At 33.9% G+C, this 22,484-nt stretch overlaps 1 protein-coding gene across 2 annotated transcripts in view; it reads left to right on the top strand.

The window, feature by feature from the left end:
• LOC128165123 (uncharacterized) overlaps positions 1–22,484 on the top strand; it is a 42,415-nt gene that overhangs the window by 2,429 nt on the left and 17,502 nt on the right. The window contains exons 2-8 of one of the 2 annotated variants that reach the window (XM_052829337.1): positions 6,802–7,236; positions 9,911–10,242; positions 10,946–11,780; positions 12,106–12,449; positions 12,767–15,267; positions 20,250–20,480; positions 21,768–21,952. In XM_052829337.1, the coding sequence (XP_052685297.1) occupies positions 6,802–7,236; positions 9,911–10,242; positions 10,946–11,780; positions 12,106–12,449; positions 12,767–15,267; positions 20,250–20,480; positions 21,768–21,952 (4,863 nt within the window). The remainder of the gene's footprint in view (positions 1–6,801; positions 7,237–9,910; positions 10,243–10,945; positions 11,781–12,105; positions 12,450–12,766; positions 15,268–20,249; positions 20,481–21,767; positions 21,953–22,484) is intronic. The other variant, XM_052829338.1, reaches the window with a different exon arrangement.

The raw sequence follows: 22,484 nt of genomic DNA, 5'->3' as shown, positions 1-22,484 counted from the left end.
TGATTTTGATTTACAGTATATGATATAAGATTTTTAATCAACAAAATCTGTCAGTGAGGACTAAATCAATAGAGAACTCCAAGTATATATGGTATGAGTTTGGCCTCCATAATTCGCCATTTTTTAAATCTTTCGGTTACAATAAAATGTTATGTTATATTTTAGAAAAGTTGATGTAAACTATATTTTTCACCTATTTATTTGATTTATTTGCAATCACTGGCAAGTGTATCACGTGAGAAATGACGCTATTTCTATAATTCAATCAAAATCAGTCAAAACTTGACATTTTTCTTATCTTTTTATGAATGGGAAATATAAAGCGCATGCTTGAAGAAGGAAATTTTTTTTGTAACTTATTAGCCTTGGCTAGATACATCTCTGATTAAAATATTTTGTTTGTTCAAGTGTGCGCTCTATGTTTTCTGAAAGAAAAACTACTTGAAAACAAGCTGTTTTATGCTCAAAATGCAAATATGACCGGAAGATGTTGTCTTTACGATGTCATATTTTTAAAGTTTGGGCAGTTGAATCAAAATGAACTTTATGTAAAAACATCACATATATCTGCACAAAGAAAACAATGAATTATAGTAAAATGATGTTCATTTAAAATCATTTTAGCATTTTAGGCCCATATCATATATTGTCCTTTAGTACAAATGTAAGATGCCTACAAGTTTATCTGTACTTTAGAAAAGTCACGATTAAAAGGGGAAAAACATATGAGAAACATTTTAAAAGTCATCAAAGGCAAACCTTGATAATAGTGGACTATATCCAAAATTAACAGTGAAATAGATTATATATTCCTTGAAAGAAACAATGTAGAAACAATATTGCAGGAAAAATAGTAATCCTGTTTTTCAAAACATACATGTAGTATCGTACGTAATTTTTCATATTGTAGGCCCACCCTTGCTCTACGATGGAAAAATACGACATAACAATACATAAAATGACCTTGATATTTTGATTTCTTTACAATATATTACACTGTATATGAAATTAGTATAGATTGTTGATGTACAAGTATGTTCTGATAAGTAGTACATGATTTTCATTAATCAAAACTTTCAAAAAATGGTTTCTTTTAAATACTGCATCAAATATTTATGTTATTGACAATATCTATCTATGAATCTATAATTCATTGGGATAATGAAGGTGGCGATCATTGCAGAAAAAAAATACCAAACCCGCTTACGTATTTTTTCTGCAATGTTGCCACCTTCATATCCCGCATGAATCACCAAAGAAAGCATTTTATTAGCTCACCTGAGCCAAAGGCTCAAGTGAGCTTTTCTGATCACAATTTGTCAGTTGTCTGTCGTTGTCGTCGTTGTCGGCGTTGTCGTCGTCGTCGTCGTAAACTTTTCACATTTTAATCTTCTTCTCAAGAACCACTGGGCAGATTTCAACCAAATTTGGCACAAAGCATCACTAGGTGAAGGGGATTCAAGTTTGTTCAAATGAAGGGCCACGCCCTCTTTAACGGGGAGATAATTGAGAAATATTGAAAATTTGTTGCTATTTTTAATAAATCTTCTTCTCAAAAACTATTCGGCCTGGAAAGCTTAAACTTGTGTGAAGGAATCCCCAGGTAGTGTAGATTCAAGTTCGTTCAAATCATGGTCCCCGGGGGTAGGGAGGGGCCACAAGAGGGGGGTCAAGTTTTACATAGGAATATATAGAAAAATCTTTAAAAATCTTTTTCTCAAAAACTATCAGGTCAGAAAAGCTCAAATTAAAATGGTAGCATCCTCAGGTAGTGTTGATTCAAGTTTTTTTAAATCATGGTCCCCAGGGGTAGGGTGGGGCCACAATAGGGGGATCAAGTTTTACATAGGAATATATAGAGAAAATCTTTAAAAATCTTCTTCTCAAAAACTATCAGGCCAGAAAAGCTCAAATTAAAATGGTAGCATCCTCAGGTAGTGTAGATTCAAGTTTGTTCAAATCATGGTCCCTGTGGGTAGGGTGGGGCCACAATAGGGGGATCAATTTTTACATAGGAATGTACAGAGAAAATCTTTAAAAATCTTCTTCTCAAAAACTATTAGACCAGAAACGCTCAAATTAAAATGGAAGCATCCTCATGTAGTGTAGATTCAAGTTTCTTCAAATCATAGTCCCTGGGGGTAGGGTGGGACCACAATGGGGGGATCATGTTTTACATAGGAATATATAGAGTAAATCTTTAAAAATCTTCTTCTCAAAAACTATTAGACCAGAAAAGCTCAAATTAAAATGGAAGCATCCTCATGTAGTGTAGATTCAAGTTTGTTCAAATCATAGTCCCTGGGAGTAGGGTGAGACCAAAATGGGGGGATCATGTTTTACATAGGAATATATAGAGAATTTTTTTTTAAAAATCTTCTTCTCAAAAACTATTAAGCCAGGAAAGCTGAAACTTGTGTGGAAGCATCCTGAGGTAGTGTAGATTCAAGTTTGTTCAAATCACGGTAACTGGGGGTAGAGAGGGGCCACAATGGGGGGATCAAGTTTTACATAGGAATATATAGAGAAAATCTTTAAAAATCTTCTCAAAAACTATTAGGCCAGGAAAGCTCAAATTTAAGTGGAAGAATATTCAGATAGTGTAGATTCAAGTTTGTTTAAATCATGGTCCTCGGGGGTAGGGTGGGGCCACAATTAGGGGATAATTTTTTATACAGGAATATATAAAGAAAATCTTTTAAAAAAATCTTATAAAAACTATTAGGCAAAGAAAGCTCAAATTGGCGTGTAGCCATCCTCAGATAATGTAGATTCAAGTTTGTTCAAATCATAGATCCGGGGGGTAGGACAGGCCACAATGGGGGAAAAATTTTCATATAAAGAGAAAATCTTTAAAAATCTTCTTCTCAAAACTTTTAAGCCATGAAAGCCCAAATTTGAGTGGAAGCATCCCCAGATCGTATAGATTTAAGTTTGTTTAAATAATAGTCCAGGGGTATGGTGAGGCCACAATGGGGGTGAATTTTTACATAGGAATATATAGAGAAAATCTTTAAACAAATATTTGGCCAGAAAAGCTTAAACTTGTGTAGAGGCATCCTCTGGTGGTGTAAATTCAAGTTTGCAAAATCACAGTCCCTAGTGATAGGGCGGGACCGTGATGGTGGTTTGAATTTTTACATAGGAATATATAGAGAAAATCTTTAAAAATATTCTGGGAAAGTTTTCGGTCCAAAACTCAGTACTTAGTGTGAAAGCACAGGTTATGCAGATTTAAGTTTGATGAAACCATGAATCCCTAGAGAAAAGTTGGGCCACGAAATGGGGGGGGGGGTATATAGGAATAGAGAAAAATATTCTTACAGGTACAACAACAGAAGGGGCTTGGTATTTACCCAAATAGAGGTGGATAAAAATTGGCAGATTTTCATTTTTTTTTTAGCAAGATCTACTGTACTTAGTTGTCAAGATATTTTGATACTGTAATGCTAATTTGATCAGTATTAAGGCAATTGTTGCTCAGGTGAGCGATGTGGCCCCTGGGCCTCTTGTTTTTTATTGTCACAATTTGTGTTAAAAGGTCTGGAAATTCCTTCGTTTATAAACTCAACGTTGAAGAAATAAAGAGGCAGAACCTTGAAAGAAATTTTATTTACAGTGTAAAGAAAAAAATTACACTCAACAAAACTTCTATGTGTTCACGAAGTATAATGTATTTCATACATGAAATAAGCACATTTATTTGTCTTGCCTTCAGAATGACTGATTTCCACTTAATTTTCAAATTGTTTAGGACGATGCATTGACCTTGACCTCAGGTTGCGACCAGAGATGTTGACCTTTGATAAATATCACTTATACAATGTACTTCCGGTTTGGTTGGATTTTGCTCAGTGTTCTTTAATAGTTTAGAGTTGTAGATGAAAATCATATTACGCTTTCAAAATAGAAAAATTATATCAAAATAACGTTTCCTTCGGATTGCTAAATAACCAAAACAATGTAGAGACGAAAACAAACAGCGAATTTAAATTGAATAGCATATGTTGTGGAAACAATGCAGACACCAATAATCCAACTGCTCCGGCTGTGTTCACAGTGATCATTATGGTTATGTGAAGTGGTTTTCTTATTAAACTATCACCAAAGATTAAAATCAATCACAAAATAATGACAATCATATTAAGCATGCGCAGAAAAATACCAGTTTTATGTTTTGACGTTTCGTCACGGGTAAATTATTTCAATCGATGTCGTTTTATTTTATCTGTGCTACTGATGAGAAGACATATCAGTTACGAAATTTTGAAAATTTCAAATCATTTTACTTTGTAATCTCAAAATTATTCTATTTATTAGGGTGAACAATAAGAAGTTTTGTTGAGTGTATAGCTACTGCATATAACACTCTCTACACATACACACTCTCAAACACTCAATACACGCAATTCACACACGCAAATAACTGAAAAATCACAAAACACACACATAAACAAACAAACAATATTTACAAAAAATAAAGTAACCCCCTAAATACCCCCAACATATATATAAACAGAATAAAAGCTAGACTCTTGTTGCTATAGCAACGAAAAGGTTTTCCGTTCTTCATGTATTAATCTGTACAAAAAATATATTTCGTTTGTAAACAGAAAATTGGATATTACATATACTGTAAAAGAATTCCCAAGAAATAAACAAAACCAAAAGACAGAATTTCAATTTTTGAGTACTTTCTATGACGACCGGAAGTTACGCTGGATCATACAGAACATGGTAAACAAAACTTCATACATTGTTTAGTCTTTCCCGAAAGTTTGGATGTTCATGTTTTGTAAGTTATAATATCTAGTTGAGAAAAGGTTTTTGTCTCGGGACCGGAAACAAACAAACGGATGTGATCGATTTAAGATATTAAAAGTAGATATTTTAGTACATTTACCTACTGTTCATCACGTTGAATAAAATGTTTAAAAAAAACCCTTCTATCGCTTGAAAGCTTCGAGTGAGAACCGGAAGTGACGTACGACCATATGAAACCCGTTAAACACATGCCCAATCAAATGTCCATTATCCATATATGTTTTGTGTCTTGATCTCTCATAATGTCTGAGATCTTGTGGGTACTTTGGTTTTAAAAAAAGAAGGCTATCTGAATAATTTGAGACGTCTAACCGGAAGTAGAACTTTTTTTGTGGGTTTTTTTTTTACAATGTGTAGATGACCTTTTGTAATAATATAGCATAAATGTTACTTCCATGCTAAATAACCAAATTATTATAAAAAATAAAATAAAGTGAACCTTCTGTGACGACCGGAAGTTACGCCGGATAGAAGAAAATAGCGTTAACACATGTACATACATAGGTCTATCATTCCACAAAGTTTGGTTGATCAAGTCGTTAACGTTTTTGAGATCTTGTCGATATAAGGTTTTTTGTCTCGGGACAGGAAACGGACAAACGGAAGTGCTCAATATATATTGTATTAAATATTTCTTGTATACTTTCCTTTTGTAAATTATTGTTCATCGAGCTAACTACAAATATCAAAGGAAAAAAGATCAACTGATTAAGAGCTCGATTTGTTTGAACTCTATCTGTGTGGACTGGAAGTGACGGAAGACAAATTGAAACCAATTAAACACGTCTTCAATCAAATGTCTATCATCCATGAACGTTTTGTGCTTTGATCACTCATAGTTTCTGAGATCTCGTTCAAAATGTTTTTTAAAAAAGCTACCTGAGATAATTGAGATATCAACGGAAGTAGATTTTTTTATTAATATAACATTGCATAGATAACATATGTGTAAATTTATATTTATTTATTTATTCTATGGAAAAGGAATTTAATGCATAGAAATAATTATTTTTGAAGTGCTTCCGGTGACGACCGGAAGTTACGACGAACAAAACAAAAATGTTTAAACACATCTACAGCTATAGGTCTATCATCCCAAAAAGTTTTGATGTTCAAGTGTTTGCCGATTCTGAGATCTCGAGGGAACAAGGTTTTTTGACGTGGGACAGGAAACGGACAAGCGGAAAGAACTTTGAAAACCTCGAGATATTATCATTCTCTATCAGTCCTGAAAATTTCATAAAAATCTATTCAGCCATCTCTGAGAAATTCTGCCGACAAAAAAGGGGAAAAAATAAGAAGAAAGAAAGAAAATACACTACAATCACTATAAGGTCTTCCGTTGGAAACGGAAGACCTTAACAATTTGGCTGATGACCCTTATTGATAACTAAGTCCGGACATTGTTTTGATTTTGGTACGCTGTGTTCTAAAATATATGAACAATATCACACGCAACGAGCATATGCATTTTTGGAACCACCATTTATTTCAATCACTGGCAATAAAGACATGTTGTATCGCTTCGAATCGGTTGACAATGGTTTTCTCGGGGTGTCAATTTCAACTCTTACCCTCCAAAAACAGACACTATTTATATAATGTTAATGAAAAATACTTCTCACTGCTGTTCTTTCTCAACACGGTTTATCGTACTTTTACCACACAGGAATTCTTTTCAAACACTCCACACAGGATTTTATCTCACACAAACATAGACATTGGCCACACAGGTCGTAAGACATTTTGACTAACACCACTATGATTCTTCCTGAAGGACACACCTTAGCTCTTCAACGACCTGGTCAGAACTAACTCGTGCACGAAAACTGGTCTTACAGTCAATGACTAGCTGACCATAACACTCTATGGAGCGTTGTTACTTCCAAAATAATTAAAAACTAACACTTTATTTCAACATATATACAAAATTGTGACATTTATATTTACATTGTATCTTTTGTTTATTTAAAACAGCTTCTAGAACCGTGTGGAATCTACCACCAGTTAGCCAATACCATTACATAGATGAGCTGAGCACCTTCATCAGGCACGCAAAATACATTCAGTTTGATGTCAAAGGCTGTAACGACGCTTGTTTTATTCTCTCAGAGCATCGAAATGATTCTTCTCACTCGTACGAGATTGTCGTCGGGGGTTGGGAGAACTCAAAATCTGTAATACGGAAGTGTAAAGGTTGTGCTTCCATGGCAACAGCGTCCCACAGACCAATGTCTTGCACAGAGTTCAGACCGTTTTGGGCCAGCTGGGAAAACGGCATCATACGGGTAGGAGAAGGACTGGAGGTGGGCGCAGGAACATTCATAGAGTGGTCTGATGAAACGTCACATCCGGTCAACTTTTTAGGAATTTCATCCTTTAATACTCCGACATCTTGGAGATATTTCAAAGGTACATGTACACATGTATTTTGTGCAGGAATTTGAAATTGAAAAAAATCGAAATATTCATTCCTACAGTATACAATCAACCTTGCACATGTTAGTATTTTAGTATATTTTTTTGTAGAAACTATTTATTTTATACGTTAAAAAATCGGATTTTTTTTTCTTTAGTTTTTGTTCATTTTTCAAGAAACAAGAAACATATTTACTAAATTTAACAGAGATTTTATTCACACAAAAATCAAGTTATTTGTGTGCAATATATACAAAATTAATGGCATCAATTTTTTTTTTACCTTTGATCAACCTTTTAGCCATGTGCATTTCAATGACAATTGTCACACTTTGCATTACAAACAAATTCAAAAATGTCTTTATTGAGAGAAAAATCGTCGATATAAATATCATACTTTTTATTTTAGGAATCTGCACAGAGTAATTTAGGTCAGTAATTTTATCTGAATCGACAGAAAAATAAGTACTCAATAAGCTGAATGTCATTGAACCCCAATTAAGTTTTCATCTTGATGATGAAAATTTGATTTGAGTGATTTGAATTTTTTTCTATCCTATCCAAATTATTTTTATTTTAGAGTTATTTACTATTTGCCCAAAAATGTTTGAAAAAAATTCTTGCGTATTAAAAGTTCTAAGTAGTGAATTAGGTTAGCTGTCAAGAACTAAAGATGTATCATCGGTTTCCGCATAATGATTTATCTATGTTCCTTACCATGTATCTCAATTCCCATAATATTATCATTTTGCTTTTATTATCAAAGTTGATAGAATCTAGGCACAAAGAAGAAATAAAAAAGGTGCAACAGGGTCTCACTGCCTACATTCTATCTCAACAGGAAGTTGGACTGATAAAAATCCACATTGTAAAACTGCAGCCTTGAAATTTGTACCGGTGTTAAGTATCTTAACTCATTGAATTGTATTCACCAAAACCAAAATATCTTTAGACTTTGAATTAAAAGACCAAAAATTGGAATCGAAGGCTTTTTCAAAATCTTTTAACACTAATACTACTTGTATTTTCTTAACTTCAGTAAAATCCATTGAATCGTATATAAATCTGGTATTTTATCCAATTTTTCCTTTAAGAAAGTCTGATTGGGTGTCAGAAATGAAATAATCTAAAGTAGATTAAATTCGTGATCGAAGACAACCTGAAATAAGTTTTTTATTCATGTGTATAACATTCAACAAGGTAATGGGTCGCCAGTTTTTAAAAAATTGTCTATGTTTATCTCCCTCATGGCAAACATAAAATTCCCAAACGTTGAGAAATAGGAAGTTTTTTTTTATTTTGGAGAAAATAGAATTTATTGACTTTAGGATAAATTCTTTTAGGACAACCCAAAAGAATTTAAAAACCTCGACAGTATATCCATTGCTAGCAGCTACCTGGGGATTTATTGTTTTCTTTTTTAAAGACTTCATACATTTCATTTTCAGACATATTTCATTTTCAGGTATATTTCTGTCAAGGGATTCTGAAAGACATTCATCTTATTTTGGAACATGTTGGGATAACATCTTCAAGGGTTAAGTCCAATAGTTCCGATTCCTTATCTGTATACAGTTTTTTGTAAAAAGTTTTAACTTCATTAAGAATTTCTGGTTGGTCATATAGATCAGACCACTTCGTTCTAGTTCTAATTTTTTGACAGTTTTATTAATATAATTACGATTTCCAAGCTATTTAAATTTCTGGTCGGCTTTTCTCCTTCCTCAACCAACCTAGTTTCACCTCATATCATATACCCTACCATCTTTTCTTTCCTTATGTTTTTTTTTGGTAATAATCTCTTTTCTTCAATTGCATATAAATTAATATTTTCTTCAGACTCTAATTTATCTATATCTTCAAGTAATAATTTGTCTTTATTTTCTCTTTCCTTTTTCTTAAAAGTGGAAAATGAAATGGTAATACATGCACCCCTTATTTCCATGAGTAGAACATAGAAAAATTACCATCTGTATCCTCAGTGTCTTCTATTAGATATTGTTTGCAAAGGTTCTGTATTGTTTCTTTTACATAATAAATAGGCAGGGGTGGGGGGGGGGGGGGGCTAGAGTCGGAGAAATCTTGGATCCTTTATGCTTTCATATTTCCGTTAAAAACACATGCAAATAAGCCACGAATTGCAGTCTTTTTTAAAGAACAGTAACTTGTTCGTATTACTATAACAGGAGACTGAGTTTGATAATACAGTTTAAATACAGAAAATGACTTTTTTTTCTAAGATTGTAAGATTGAAATTAGGTAAATTTAATCTATCAAATAAAATATGATGCAATATTGTGATTTCATAATTAAAAGAAGGTCAAGTTTTCCCCCGTGCTGTTCTATCGGAAAAAATTAAACAATTTTACTTTGTATTTGAGCCATATTTTCAATTAAACAACATATTCTACTATAATACACATGTATTTTTTTTATTTTTATTTTTCGAAGCAAATAATTGAGCGAGGATTTTTTAAAATTCCTTTTCATCATACTTTTTATAATTATGAATGGTTGCAATATTTTTGCATATTGAATACATCAGAGTGATACATGTACAACAATTTTTTTTTATTAGAACCCCCTCCCCTTCTTAAAAAGAAGGGGCAAACACCCTCCAAGATGAGAAAAAATCATTGTAAGTTTACCACTGTAAACTGTTTTATAGGAAACGTGTCATCACTGGAAGCAGCGCCCGGAGAATCAAATGTCATAAAGTTAGAAAGCGGAAAATCAGTGGTTGTTAAATTGACGTTTGAAGCAGCGGAGAACTCCAGTTATGAATTTTCAGCCACCCTGGACAATGGAATTGCTATCAACACCTCGTCTTCTACGATTGAGAACGGCACAATTATCTATGTTATCTATTCACACTTTATGTCCGGAGTGAGCTTTGGTAGTTACTTAGTTATCTTCTCAATGGTTGATAACATGAATTCAGTTGCTGCTAAGGAAAAGGAAATGGTTTTGCAATATGAAGAAAGAATAACAGGATTTACGGTATAAGATTTTAAAATTATAACGTCATGCCTCTATATCTAGATTATTTGGCATTTGAACAACTTTCAGAATTGTATGGCATTAAAGAATTAAATTCCAATTAAGGTATAGGATTCGTAAAATGTAAACAAATTCATGTTTCCAAGTACACTTTTTTAAATCTCTTAAGACTATTTCAAAATTGAATAACCCGCCAAGCATCTGCAAAACTAATTGATTGGTTTCCATTTCATTGCATTATAATGTATTTCATAAAATAAAAATAAAAGATTGGAAAGAATTTTTTTATCCTTCAAATTTTGAATTTTAGAACAACCCCCCCCCCCCAAAAAAAAAATAAACTTATTATCCCAAGTATTTAATTCGATGACCAAATGTATTGATATTATCGTAGCAAGTAAATCTTAAGATGGAATAGTTTTTCTTATCTAATTCATAAATTAAGGGAAAGTATTTATGATGGAAATAATAAGTTAAAATTTCAAAGTACATGAATTTGACTATGAAGCAAACCAAACATACATATCACAAAAAAAACCCAGATGATTATCATTAAATCAATTATGTCAATAAAATAGGTCGCTTGTAATTATTTGAATGCTCCATCTTCCTTTTTAAAAGAATATAAAGTAAATTGGAGAAACAATGTATGAATTTAATGTCAAGATTCTGTAAAAATCAATGCATGTATCATTGATTTCAGATTTTGACAAACAATACCATTTTCCAGTGGAACCGAGAGGGTTCCGTTGAAGCATCAATGAGTTCTGGTTCCAATGTTGTTACTGAGTGGTCTTGGAGTCCCTCTCAATCCGTTATCCACTCTTTGAAGTGCAATGGTAGTTCCACATTCAGCGCCAACTTCACCTATACAAATACATCGGAAGGGAGCCATTTTAATGTTTCGGTCACAGCATTTAACAATATCTCTAATGCAACTGCACATTTTGCAGTTAGTTTATACAATGGTATTAACGGCGTGAGCATTAATTGTTCTTCAAAGGCAGAATTAAATCCTACTGCGAATGTTGTCTTGAAAATGTCATCTACGGAAATCCCACCCGATGGTTTACTGAGAGCGAACTTGTCCTACGGAAATAACGATGAAGACGAACAACTTGACCTGTACACTAGGTTATCTGAATTGACCAGTTCTGGAGTCAACATTACAAAGGCTTTTGACACACTTGGCAACCACTCCGTCATGTCCCATTTCTACACAGAATATGACGAACAAATCTTGACATGTAGAATTTTGGTGTGTGAAAATTTGACGGCCGTTCTCAAGTTTGATAAAGTCCAAAAACGTAATGAAACAACTACGTTTTACTTCGAAAACAAAACTATTTTTGATTTTGATTTCGTCGTTGACTTTGGAGATGGCACAGTTTATAAAAACTCCGATGTGAATCCAAACGATCCCTATAACGTTACCACAATTAACAAAACATATACCACCTTTGGTGAATACAATATAACATATACTATCTGCACTGCTTGTCTTTGTACAGTGGCATCCGATCTTATCAACGTCCTTGGTATGTAAATGTTTATTTTGTATTGTAAAATAGTTTTGTTCTTCGAATAGTACTCTGGTTTTATCAAAACAATATGAGCTGTATGTTTGAGAATTTCATTTTGCTGCAAAAACCTGCTAGTATGATAAGGCTACATGAAACTTAAACTTTTAATGATAAATAAGCTTGAAAAATCATTAAATTTTGTCAGAAAAAAGATTTCTCATCTAAAGAACATGTAAAAGATCAATTTTGTACAGGATGACAATAATTCAATTTATTAGCATAAGGAATGGACTGAAATCAAAACATTTTTTTTGTTGATCACATGCATTTTATATCTTAGATGGTATATCATTCTTTGACGTTGCCACCGGACAGAATTATTTTGTTAAACTTGAGAGCAGGGGCAATGCGGTCGTAAGCCTGGTTTACGACACTAAAGATACGAACTATTCACTCACTTTGACAGCGTGGATTAAGGGTGGACTAAGCCTTGACGTATCGACAGCCTCCATTGACAGAAGCGATGAAACTGTGACATATAATCTGACATACGCGTTAGTTGATTCTCTTTCATATGGCACTTATGAATTGGTTATGAGCTTGATGCAGACAACCAGTGATTACAATGATACGATGACAAAGACGTTGATTTTATATTACGAAGAGCCAATAACCATAACAAAGGTATGGGTTATCCTGCTTAGATTATATACTCGCAAATTTACCTACAGTAATTTATCTAAAGATACGCTTATCGTCAATACTCTGCATTTGGCGAATTAAAAAAATATTTGTTGTCACGATATTTCCACTCCAATTTTCCAAGTGCATTTATTTTTCTTTACAAGCTATACAACAAATGAATGTACACGAATTATATTAGTGTCCATAAATGGCAAACACTCTAACAGTCATGCACCCCCTTGCTTCCGTAAAATCACCATCAATATCCACCTATACAATCCAAGCAATAGAATTACGATGAATCTATCCTTTTGCAGCTCACCGTTTTACCAGCATATGCGGTTGACGAGCCTGCTTTCATCAATCTAACTTTTGATGGTTCAAATGTCATTACGGAATGGTTTTTAGATGGTAAGGACTATTGTATTATCAATCATACTGGATTTGGTGAGCGAAACGTTACTTTGAATTCATCAATAACCAAAGGAGGGCCAATCAATGTTACGGTCATTGTGTCTAACAGTATTCACAGAAAGTCTGTAAGTGTTGAGACACATGCACTGTATAGAATCAACGGCATATCATTCAGTGTTCTTAACCCGCTGATAGATACTCTCCAGGGTGCAGTCTTCAATGTTACACTCGAATCAAATTCTCTCCAACCACAAGGAACGACCGATTTAACCATCAACTTTGATGACGGTTCCAGTGAAGAAAAACACTACATTTACAATGAAACATCTCTCGTAACCATGCAGCTATCTGGGTTTTCAGTGGCACACAATTTCACTAAACAAGGGAACTTCAGCGTTGTTGCAATACTCCATACTGAGGTGGACACAAAACATTTTGTAACGAATGTCTATGTATGGGATAACCTGGAAAATGTTGAATTCATCAGTAGCAAAATGTTTGCAAGGGTTAATGAAACTATCTATTTTTCTTTTTGCAATCCACCGTATTCTAACTTTCACTACATTATCACTTACGGCAGTGATTCACGAACAGAAAACATTTCGACTGACCTTCAAGAGAGATATGTACAAATCAGTCCGTTGTCAAAGTCTTTTAACTCTTCCGAAAAGTATTCAGTCACAGCAACTATATTTAATTCATTTTATATCAAAGTTGTCACTTTAGTAATTAAGGTGGAAGTTCCGATTACGCCGGATGATTTTACTTTATCACCAGAGAAAGAGGTGATCCCTATACCGGATGGTGTTCAAAAATTCATTTTGCAATACAACAGTTCAGAACCAGTACCAACGGACATGCTATGCACTTTTGATTTTGGAGATGATGGTAATTTAAGTGTCTTTTCAGAACTGTCGGACGACAAATCTATTGTTAAAACTCACAACTACAGCAGCGAAGGTGTATTTAATGTGTACTTAAATTGCTCAAATCATGTTAGTGAAATGAACAAATCTTCAACTATTGTTGTCCAATCCTTCAATTTAAGTGACTTCAAAGTTTTTTACGGCGATGTCGTTAAAGTAATGAATATGACAACAGAAGCCGTGAAACCAAATGAAACCTATAGACATAATTCCAAACCAGTAGTTCAAGCAGCAAATGTTAGTTTTTACATATCGTTAAAAAATTGTTCAAGAATGCCTCCTGGGATATGGATCAAATGGGACTTTGGCGATGGGACCATTGAAACTAAACACCAACGCTCGTTATCCAAAACGCACACATTTAGGAAAAAAGGAAATTACTCGATGACTTTTTTCTTTAACGATACCGGAACGAACGAAGAACATTCATTTTTTTACGAACTAAAAATGGGAGTAGTGGACTTTTATATTGATAAACCGGTAGGACTTGTTGAAGGAAACAGCCTCATATTCCATGCAACTGGGATGAACAACGCAACGTACACCTTTGATTCAGATTCAAGCAAAGCGACAATGGTGCCGATAAACTCATACTCAACCAACGTTACTTATAACGAATATGGCACATTCTTACCAAAGGTAACTGCAAAAAATGCAATCATGACAGAAGTGGTCTACTATACCGATATCATAAAGGCGGATTTTTCTCTTGAAAACATTATCTCAATTACCGTTCCTAATAAAACTGTTCTTCTTCCACCTGGAACCGTTAATATTTCTGTTGTCTCTACGACGCCTTTACCGTTCGTTACATGCATGTTTATATCAGGAGATTTCATAGACAAAAAGATACACACCAAAACAGCAAATATCACTTCGTCGGAACCTATGGTTTTTCCATACACGTATTTAACATTGGGCTATCATTCCTTGAAAATGAATTGTTCAAATTATTATGAAAGTATTACACTAAACGATTTTATATTGCATCTTTATAATAAATGTTTTTCACCTCATGGTATATTTGATCGTAATTACGCTCTCTACGACAGACCACTGAAAGCGTATACTTCGAAGGATTTATTTGTTTCGAGTAGAATGCAAGTCATTTGCATCGATAAAACAGCGAATTTCGAATGGGAATATTTTAGATATTTGAATAGAACGAACAAAACAATATTTAATTATACAAGCTCTCTGAATCCGCTTCAAGGCGGCAACGTATTCACAAGGGGAAGCGTTCCCCCGGGAACTTATGAAGTTACGTTAAACATTTCTCTTGAAGAAACTTGGCTGAAAGAAACAATGTTTATCGAGTTCATAAAGCCAGCGCCGTATGCCTTTATCATTGGAGGAAGGATGCGGGCAGCAAAATTCCTACAGAAGATTATTGAAATTGATGCTTCTTCTGGGTCCTATGACGGGGCAAAAGGATACGGAGAAAATAAAAATCTTACTTACATTTTTGATTGCAGAATGTGAGTATATTTTAGAAAAAATCAAAATCTTATTAAGGTCTTCCGTTTCCAACGGAAGACCTTATAGTTTTCGTACTGTTTCTTATTATTATTATTATTATTTTTTTTTCCAAATTTTGTGCACGCGATTTCTCGAAAACTATTCGACCGATTTTCAACATTTTTTCACAGATGATGAGTCATTATCTGAATTTTATATGTTTTTGAAATTTTTGTTGTCGTCACTTCCGGTACCGATTTATCGACCATTTTGTAGTTTTTTACGACCTATTTTGTGCAGAGCTGATCTCAGAAACTATCAGAGATATGACTATGAAATTTTCAGGATAGGTAGTCTATAGTCTGAAGTTGTGCACTATTATTTTGTTTTACGCCAGTGGCGCCATTTCTTGGAGCTCGCCTGGGCACGAAAATTGAGTACGAATTTTCATTCAAAATTTTCAAACGTTTTGATCTGTATCTTTTTATCGGTTGATATTTTGTTAAAATATATATAACAAAAGTGGTAGATAATCATACGTTCTTTCCAACAAAATCAAGAAAAAGGGGCTGGCCCCTTAAATTAGGGGCCAAGGCACTCGTAAACTCTATTACAAATAACTTAAAAACGATAAAGATTTTGTAATGCATTATAGAAGCAAAGTTGTTGATCGTACCAATATCTATAAGAAAAAATTATTGCTACGCCCATTTATTACGTAATTAGGGATTTTTAGGGGCCAAAGTACTTAAACTTTGACGAAAAATAACTAGAGAAGTATACATATTTTGTTAAACATCATAGAAGAGAAAATGTTTGAATAAATGTTTTAAATTAATTCCACTTATCAAAACACGAATATCTGTCCCCATTAAGGATCTATAGGGCTGGCCCCTAAAACATTCAATTATTTGTATATCAAAAATGATCAACAATTTTATATGGGTGTAAGAACAAAAAATGTTTGCATTCTTAAGACCTTTTCAAAGAAATCAAGAAAAAGGGGCTGGCCCCTTTTTTTAGGGGCCAAGGTACTCGTTAACTCTATTACAAATAACTTAAAAACGATAAAGATTTTGTAATGCATTATAGAAGCAAAGTTGTTGATCGTACCAATATATATTTGAAAAAATCATTGCCACGCCCATTTATTACGTAATTAGGGATTTTTAGAGGCCAAAGTACTTAAACTTTGACGAAAAATAACTAGAGAAGTATACATATTTTGTTAGACATCAAAGAAGATAAAATGTTTGATTAAATGATTTAAATTGATTCTACTTATCAAAAGACGAATTTCTGTCCACATTAAGGATCTAGAGGGCTGGCCCCTAAAATATTCAATCATTTGTATCTCAAAAGTGATCATCAATTTTAGATGGATGTAAGAACCAAAAATGTTAGTATTCATGAGACCTTTCGTATAAAATCAAGAAAAAGGGACTGGACCCTTAAATTAGGGGCCAATAGACTCCTAAACTCTATTACTCATACGTTAAAAATGATCAAGATTTTGTAATGCATTATAAAAACAAAGTTGTTGATCGCAGCAATATCAGTTTGTAAAACTCATTTCCAAACCCATTGATGACGTATTTAGAGATTTTAGGGGATTAAAGCTTAAATCTTTAATGTGCTGTATGTTAAAAAGCAAAACTCTTTGTTAAGCATTTTAAAGGATATTGACAATCGTATACATTATCTGAAAGGAAGTGGTTGAGGGAGAATTCTGAAATTTCATTGATATTTTAATTGAATTGTTTAAAAAATTGAACGGAAGACCTACTCGTTACTCGTAACGAGATCGTATCTAGTTGTTTTTCTTTTTACATGACTTTTATTATTCTAAATATTTTTAAAGTCGACATCTCGAGTAAATACTTCTCCTTTCTTCTCCAATAATAGTCTACTTTCAGACATGAACTGTGTAAAATTTAAATTTCGTCTTATTTACTGTGGAATCATTAAAATTCGTGGTGGCTCAATTTTCGAGGTATTCGTGGGTAGCCCTCCCCCACGAATTTACATCCTCGACAAAAACAAATTTTGAAGAGTTTGTTATCATACTGATACTAAAAACTGACAAATTCACGAAATGACATCCCCACGAATAAGCAAAAAACCCACAATACACGAACATTGACCCCCACGAATTTAAATGATTCCACAGTAACTCTAATACCTAATTAAATATGGTATGGGAAAGGATAGGATAGGATAGAGCTTATTTGCAGGATACAGGATAGTATTGTTTTGTCAACTTTTACGATAGTAGCACTGTACCTCTAGTTTCTTTGTTATTTTTCCTTATTATCGACGAAATACAATATTAGGATTACTACCGAGGCACTCCAAATAAGTTGTACATTTTGCGTTCACATATCGTTCACCATGCGTTCACGGTGACATCACTGAAATGGATAATTTTATCATGATTCGAACAATTGTAACTATGAACAGATTTTTCAGTTCAGTTTGTCATGTCTACTTTAAGACATTACTAGAAACTTTGTTTTTAGCTCACCTGGGCTGTAAGATCAAGTGAGCTTTTCTGATCACATTTTGTCTGTTGTCCGTCTGTCCGTCTGTCTGTCTGTCTGTCCGTAAACTTTTCACATTTTCAACATCTTCTCAAGAGCTACTAGACTAATTTCAACCAAACTTGGCACAAATTATCCTTAGGCAAAGGGGATTCACAGTTGTAAAAATTAAAGGCCACACCCTTTTTCAAGGGGAGATAATTAGAAATAAATTCTCAAGAACCATTAGGCCACGAAAGCTGAAACTTGTGTGGAAGCATCCTCAGTTAGTGTAAAATCAAAGTTGTGAAATCATGACCCCCGGGGGTAGGGTGGGGCCACAATGGGGGGGGGGGGTCAAAGTTTAACATAGGAATATATAGAATAAATCTTTAAAAATCTTATTCTCAGAAACTAATCAGCCAGGAAAGCTGAATCTTGTGTGGAAGCATTCTCAGGTAGTGTAGATTCAAAGTTGTGAAAATTATGACCCCTGGGGGTAGGGTGGGGCCACAATGGAGGGTCGAAGTTTTACATAGGAATATATAGAGTAAATCTTTAAAAATCTTCTTCTCATAAACTAATCAGCCAGGAAAGCTCAAACGTGTGTGGAAGTATCCTCAAGTAGTGTAGATTCAAAGTTGTGAAAATAATGACACCCCCAGGAGTAGGGTGGGGCCACAATGGGGGGGGGGGTGTCAAAGTTTTACATAGGAATATGTAGAGTAAATCTTTACAAATCTTCTTCTCTGAAACTAATCAGCCAGATGATTCTTTATAATTGTTAAGACTTTGGCCCCAGGACAATTCTTCGGCCTCACAAGAAGGTTCAGGGTTTGATGTAGGTTGATATCCCATATATAAACAATTGTTAAGGATCTTTTTGAGAACTGCAATACTCAACATGTGATATGACTATAAAATCATCCTGTTAGAAAAGGGACTAATGATTAATGTAAACATAAGAATATCCAGTGGGAAAAATGGATTTTATTTATACAGGATCTACATGTATTATTGTACATTGTCCAGATAGTGTGTTTTATGACTCCATTAAGCTGATTTTATCATTCCTATTGTTCCTCAGGCGAGCGATGTGGCCCATGGGCCTCTTGTTATAAACTGATAATTAATAGTCTCTCACAGATTGATGTGCCCAGTGTAATACAGCAAAGTGAGATATATTTTGTCGACAGTGACGCTGTTAAACGTAAACAAGAATCATCTACTGTAGGAAAATGATGAATGATGGAAAATGCTAATCCATACAACAATTGTTTTGTTTTAATGATTACAATTTGTAATATTTTTATTGAAAAAGAAATGCTTGTAAGCTCTCTGAATTGCACTATGTGTAGCACACGGAGGGATAATCTGAAGGTAAATAATTGAACATCCTAACATAAAAGTTTGTAAGACATCAATCATTTTCTAATGCGAGAGTCATACTATTAATGTTCTACTCGTAGGGGATAGTAAAATTCCATCTCAGGGCAAAAAATCATGCTAGGATGCTATAAAAGCCTCGTTCTAGACCGTGAATACGTTCCCCTCAGTGGAACTTTACCACCCCATAAACTAAATAATGGATAATTGTATCAATCTTTTTGGTAAAATACTCACTAAAGATTGCTTTGAACCAACAAATTTGATTTTTACTGAATAGATGGCACAAATTGCCATTTTGTGCTGAGAATCTAAAATGCCTGCATGTGTGTTTGGCAACTCACTTAAAAAAGAATTATGCAGTTCGGAAAAAAAAACGTTTTCATGGTACGTAAAACTTTGGAGCAAATCAACGAGGTTTAAACAGTTTTTTCCCAACTGTGTTTTAATGACAAAGCACCCTGATAAAAAATATTCAGAGTACTTACTACAATTTTTTATCATAGAGTTTCGCACCTTTGTAAATATATGCATGAGACAAATTCTTGTCGTTAGCGGTGAGGGGATCAAAATTTTGAATTGACTTTATCTAAAAGGCCACCATATCCCTTTTTATTTTCCCAAACAATGTACTTACATAACTAAATACATATAGGTATTATATAAATAAATTATATAAGTTGGTATGCATCTCCTTCTGCAGTGTCGAGCTATCGAAAAATGACGTAGAGATCATATCTTTGGTAAACAAAGCATTCTATCATATCAAAATCAGGTGACCTATCAAGTTTCTCTATTGGTATGGGACAACAAACTCTTTCATTGTAGCATTAACATAGCATCCCAACCCAAATACCATGGAGTCACCTATAAATTCAGCAGAGATCATACAAATGCTGACTTGGGCAACATAGTAACCTTTTGAGTTTTTTGTGAGCTAAGTTGTAACAAAAATGCAGGGCACGCAAATGCACTCTTGTTTAATTAGAATTTCGCTGGCGTACTCATGCGTATCTCATTAGAAGTAAACGAATTGCAATAATACTCGTTTAATTACGATTTCATTGTTCAATAATATTTTTTCTTCATTTTATAAGGTTTTCTTCCAATGACTACAGAAAAATAGAAAGCAACCAATGCATCGGATATTGTAATATGACGAGCCAACAGGGAGATACAACAGTTTTGGATAGAGGAAAAAGATATCTTGACGTCACAACCGCTAATGGTTACGCAGTCACAGTCAACGTTAGCGACGGTCAGAAGTCGACATATTTCACACAACTGATAGGAATTATAAATGGAGATCCCCCAGAAATGCTTCTCAAGTAAAACAGAACTATTCATTTTAATAATATCTAATCTCTAATGTGGATTTTTGTATGTTAGCCAAGAATGAATATCTGTTAAACATTTTCCGTGCAGCCACCCATTTAAACGCACATGTCAATTTTGACGATCTTAGCTCCGAAAACGCGCGTTTTTTAACATTTATACAAAACATTGATGACACTTAACAAGATACTTCGGTACAAAATTGTCATTGGGTCGGAATTAGTTTGCACGATACTTCATAATTATTTTTTTCATTGCTAACAATATCCGTCTTGCTCGGAGACCTAGTGGGACATGAGGTTTGATTGCAGCGAGTGAACTTACATTGTAAGAGAATCTTTTTATTGACAAGATTAAATACCTTTTCCATCGCTTAAACCGTTGATAAGTAGGTATTTACTGTCTACCATCCAGCATGTGAAATCAAGAGTAGAATTATGTAAGTATTAACTAGGAAATCTAAAATTCGTGATTCCAAGCCAGGGGTTAATTATTTTAAACTTTTAAAATATTAATATCTGTTTGATACCTTATTAAAAATATCCCTCACTCCATACACAAGGAGCACACATTGTGTCCTATAATGTTGGATGGAATCATTTAAAAAAAAAACTTTTCAGATGACCAATATAAAACGAATTTAGTTAAGCGCAACCTATTTTCATGTATTTCTATCAGTTGCCGTCAATATTACTTTTAAGCAAGAATCAAAGATTTATTTAGGGCCTGGTCACGCATATTCGCCAATTTGTTTATATTTCACACACGGATCCACCTATATGTAGATATAAAATGAAAAAGGACACTACAATTGGTTACTGGGGTAACTGTTGCCATGGAAACCGAAGCTAAAGATAGAAAATAGCAAATCTAACATTCTTTGAAGCCATTTGATAAGGTTTTGCCCGTATATAGTTTTTTAGCACATAAAACAACGTTTGTCATCTTGATCTGAAAAGTTTCGTTGCTATCATTCGAATAGTCCGCTCACGATCGAACGTGTGCGCGAACTTTTCTAACAACCCTCGTATACAGCAAAAAGCGTAGCAACGGGCTTATCTTGCATGCTTGCATGTGTATTCTTAGGTTAGACTCTCTCTCTCTCTCTCTCTCCCTCTCTCTCTCTCTCTCTCTCTCTCTCTCTCTGATGCTGAACATTTTTGCCGAGGTCACGTGGATGACAATATACAGTAAAAATATTTTGCAAGTAGAATTTGTATGTTTAAATGTGGATTTGTTTTTGTTTATTTGTGCATTAAATTCAACATGTGTTTTAATAGCTGCAGTATGAACTGTGCCGAGAAATATGCCGTAACGTCTAAGATGAAGCTGTACGCCGTGTGTTTGGATTGTCAGCCCAATGAAGTACCGATATTTTCATGGAGACTTTACAAGCTTGTGGGAGGGAAAGGGGAAGAAAAGAAAGAAGTAGAAGTAGATAATTTTATCAACATGACAGCGACAGGTATGCGTTGTGTAACATACAAAACCTTCGTACACGTTTCCAAAGAACAAAATAACACTTAATAGATGAAATTCTTCATGCTTTGTCGTAGTATATGAGTCTTATTTAAAAAGTTATCATTTTTTGGGAAGAGGATAGAAGACACAAGCGAGTTGTATAAAATCATATACCGTCACATAACATATTGCATCTTTTAAACCTATTTGTATCCAAAAACGTTTTAGATGCAAATATTTTCAATGTTATTCCAATAGAAATACTTAAGATCAATTCTATGTAAGAATCAAAGATTTATAAAAGGGTCTGGACACGCATAGTCACCAATTTTTCTTATATTTCATACATGGACACACCTAGGTATAAAACGCAAAAAAAACCCACTAAAAGTTGGTTGCTAGGGGTAACCGTTGCCATAGTAATCGAGGCTTAAGATGGAAAAATAGCAAAACTTACCTACTTTGAAGCCATTTAAGAAGGTTTTGCCCATTAATGTAAACTATCAAAGACATAAAACAGCCTTTGTCCTATTTTT

The sequence above is a fragment of the Crassostrea angulata genome, chromosome 10 (genome assembly GCF_025612915.1).
Source record: "Crassostrea angulata isolate pt1a10 chromosome 10, ASM2561291v2, whole genome shotgun sequence".
In the NCBI taxonomy this organism is placed as follows: Eukaryota; Metazoa; Mollusca; class Bivalvia; order Ostreida; family Ostreidae; genus Magallana; species Magallana angulata.
This window is presented reverse-complemented; position numbering and strand designations above follow the sequence as displayed.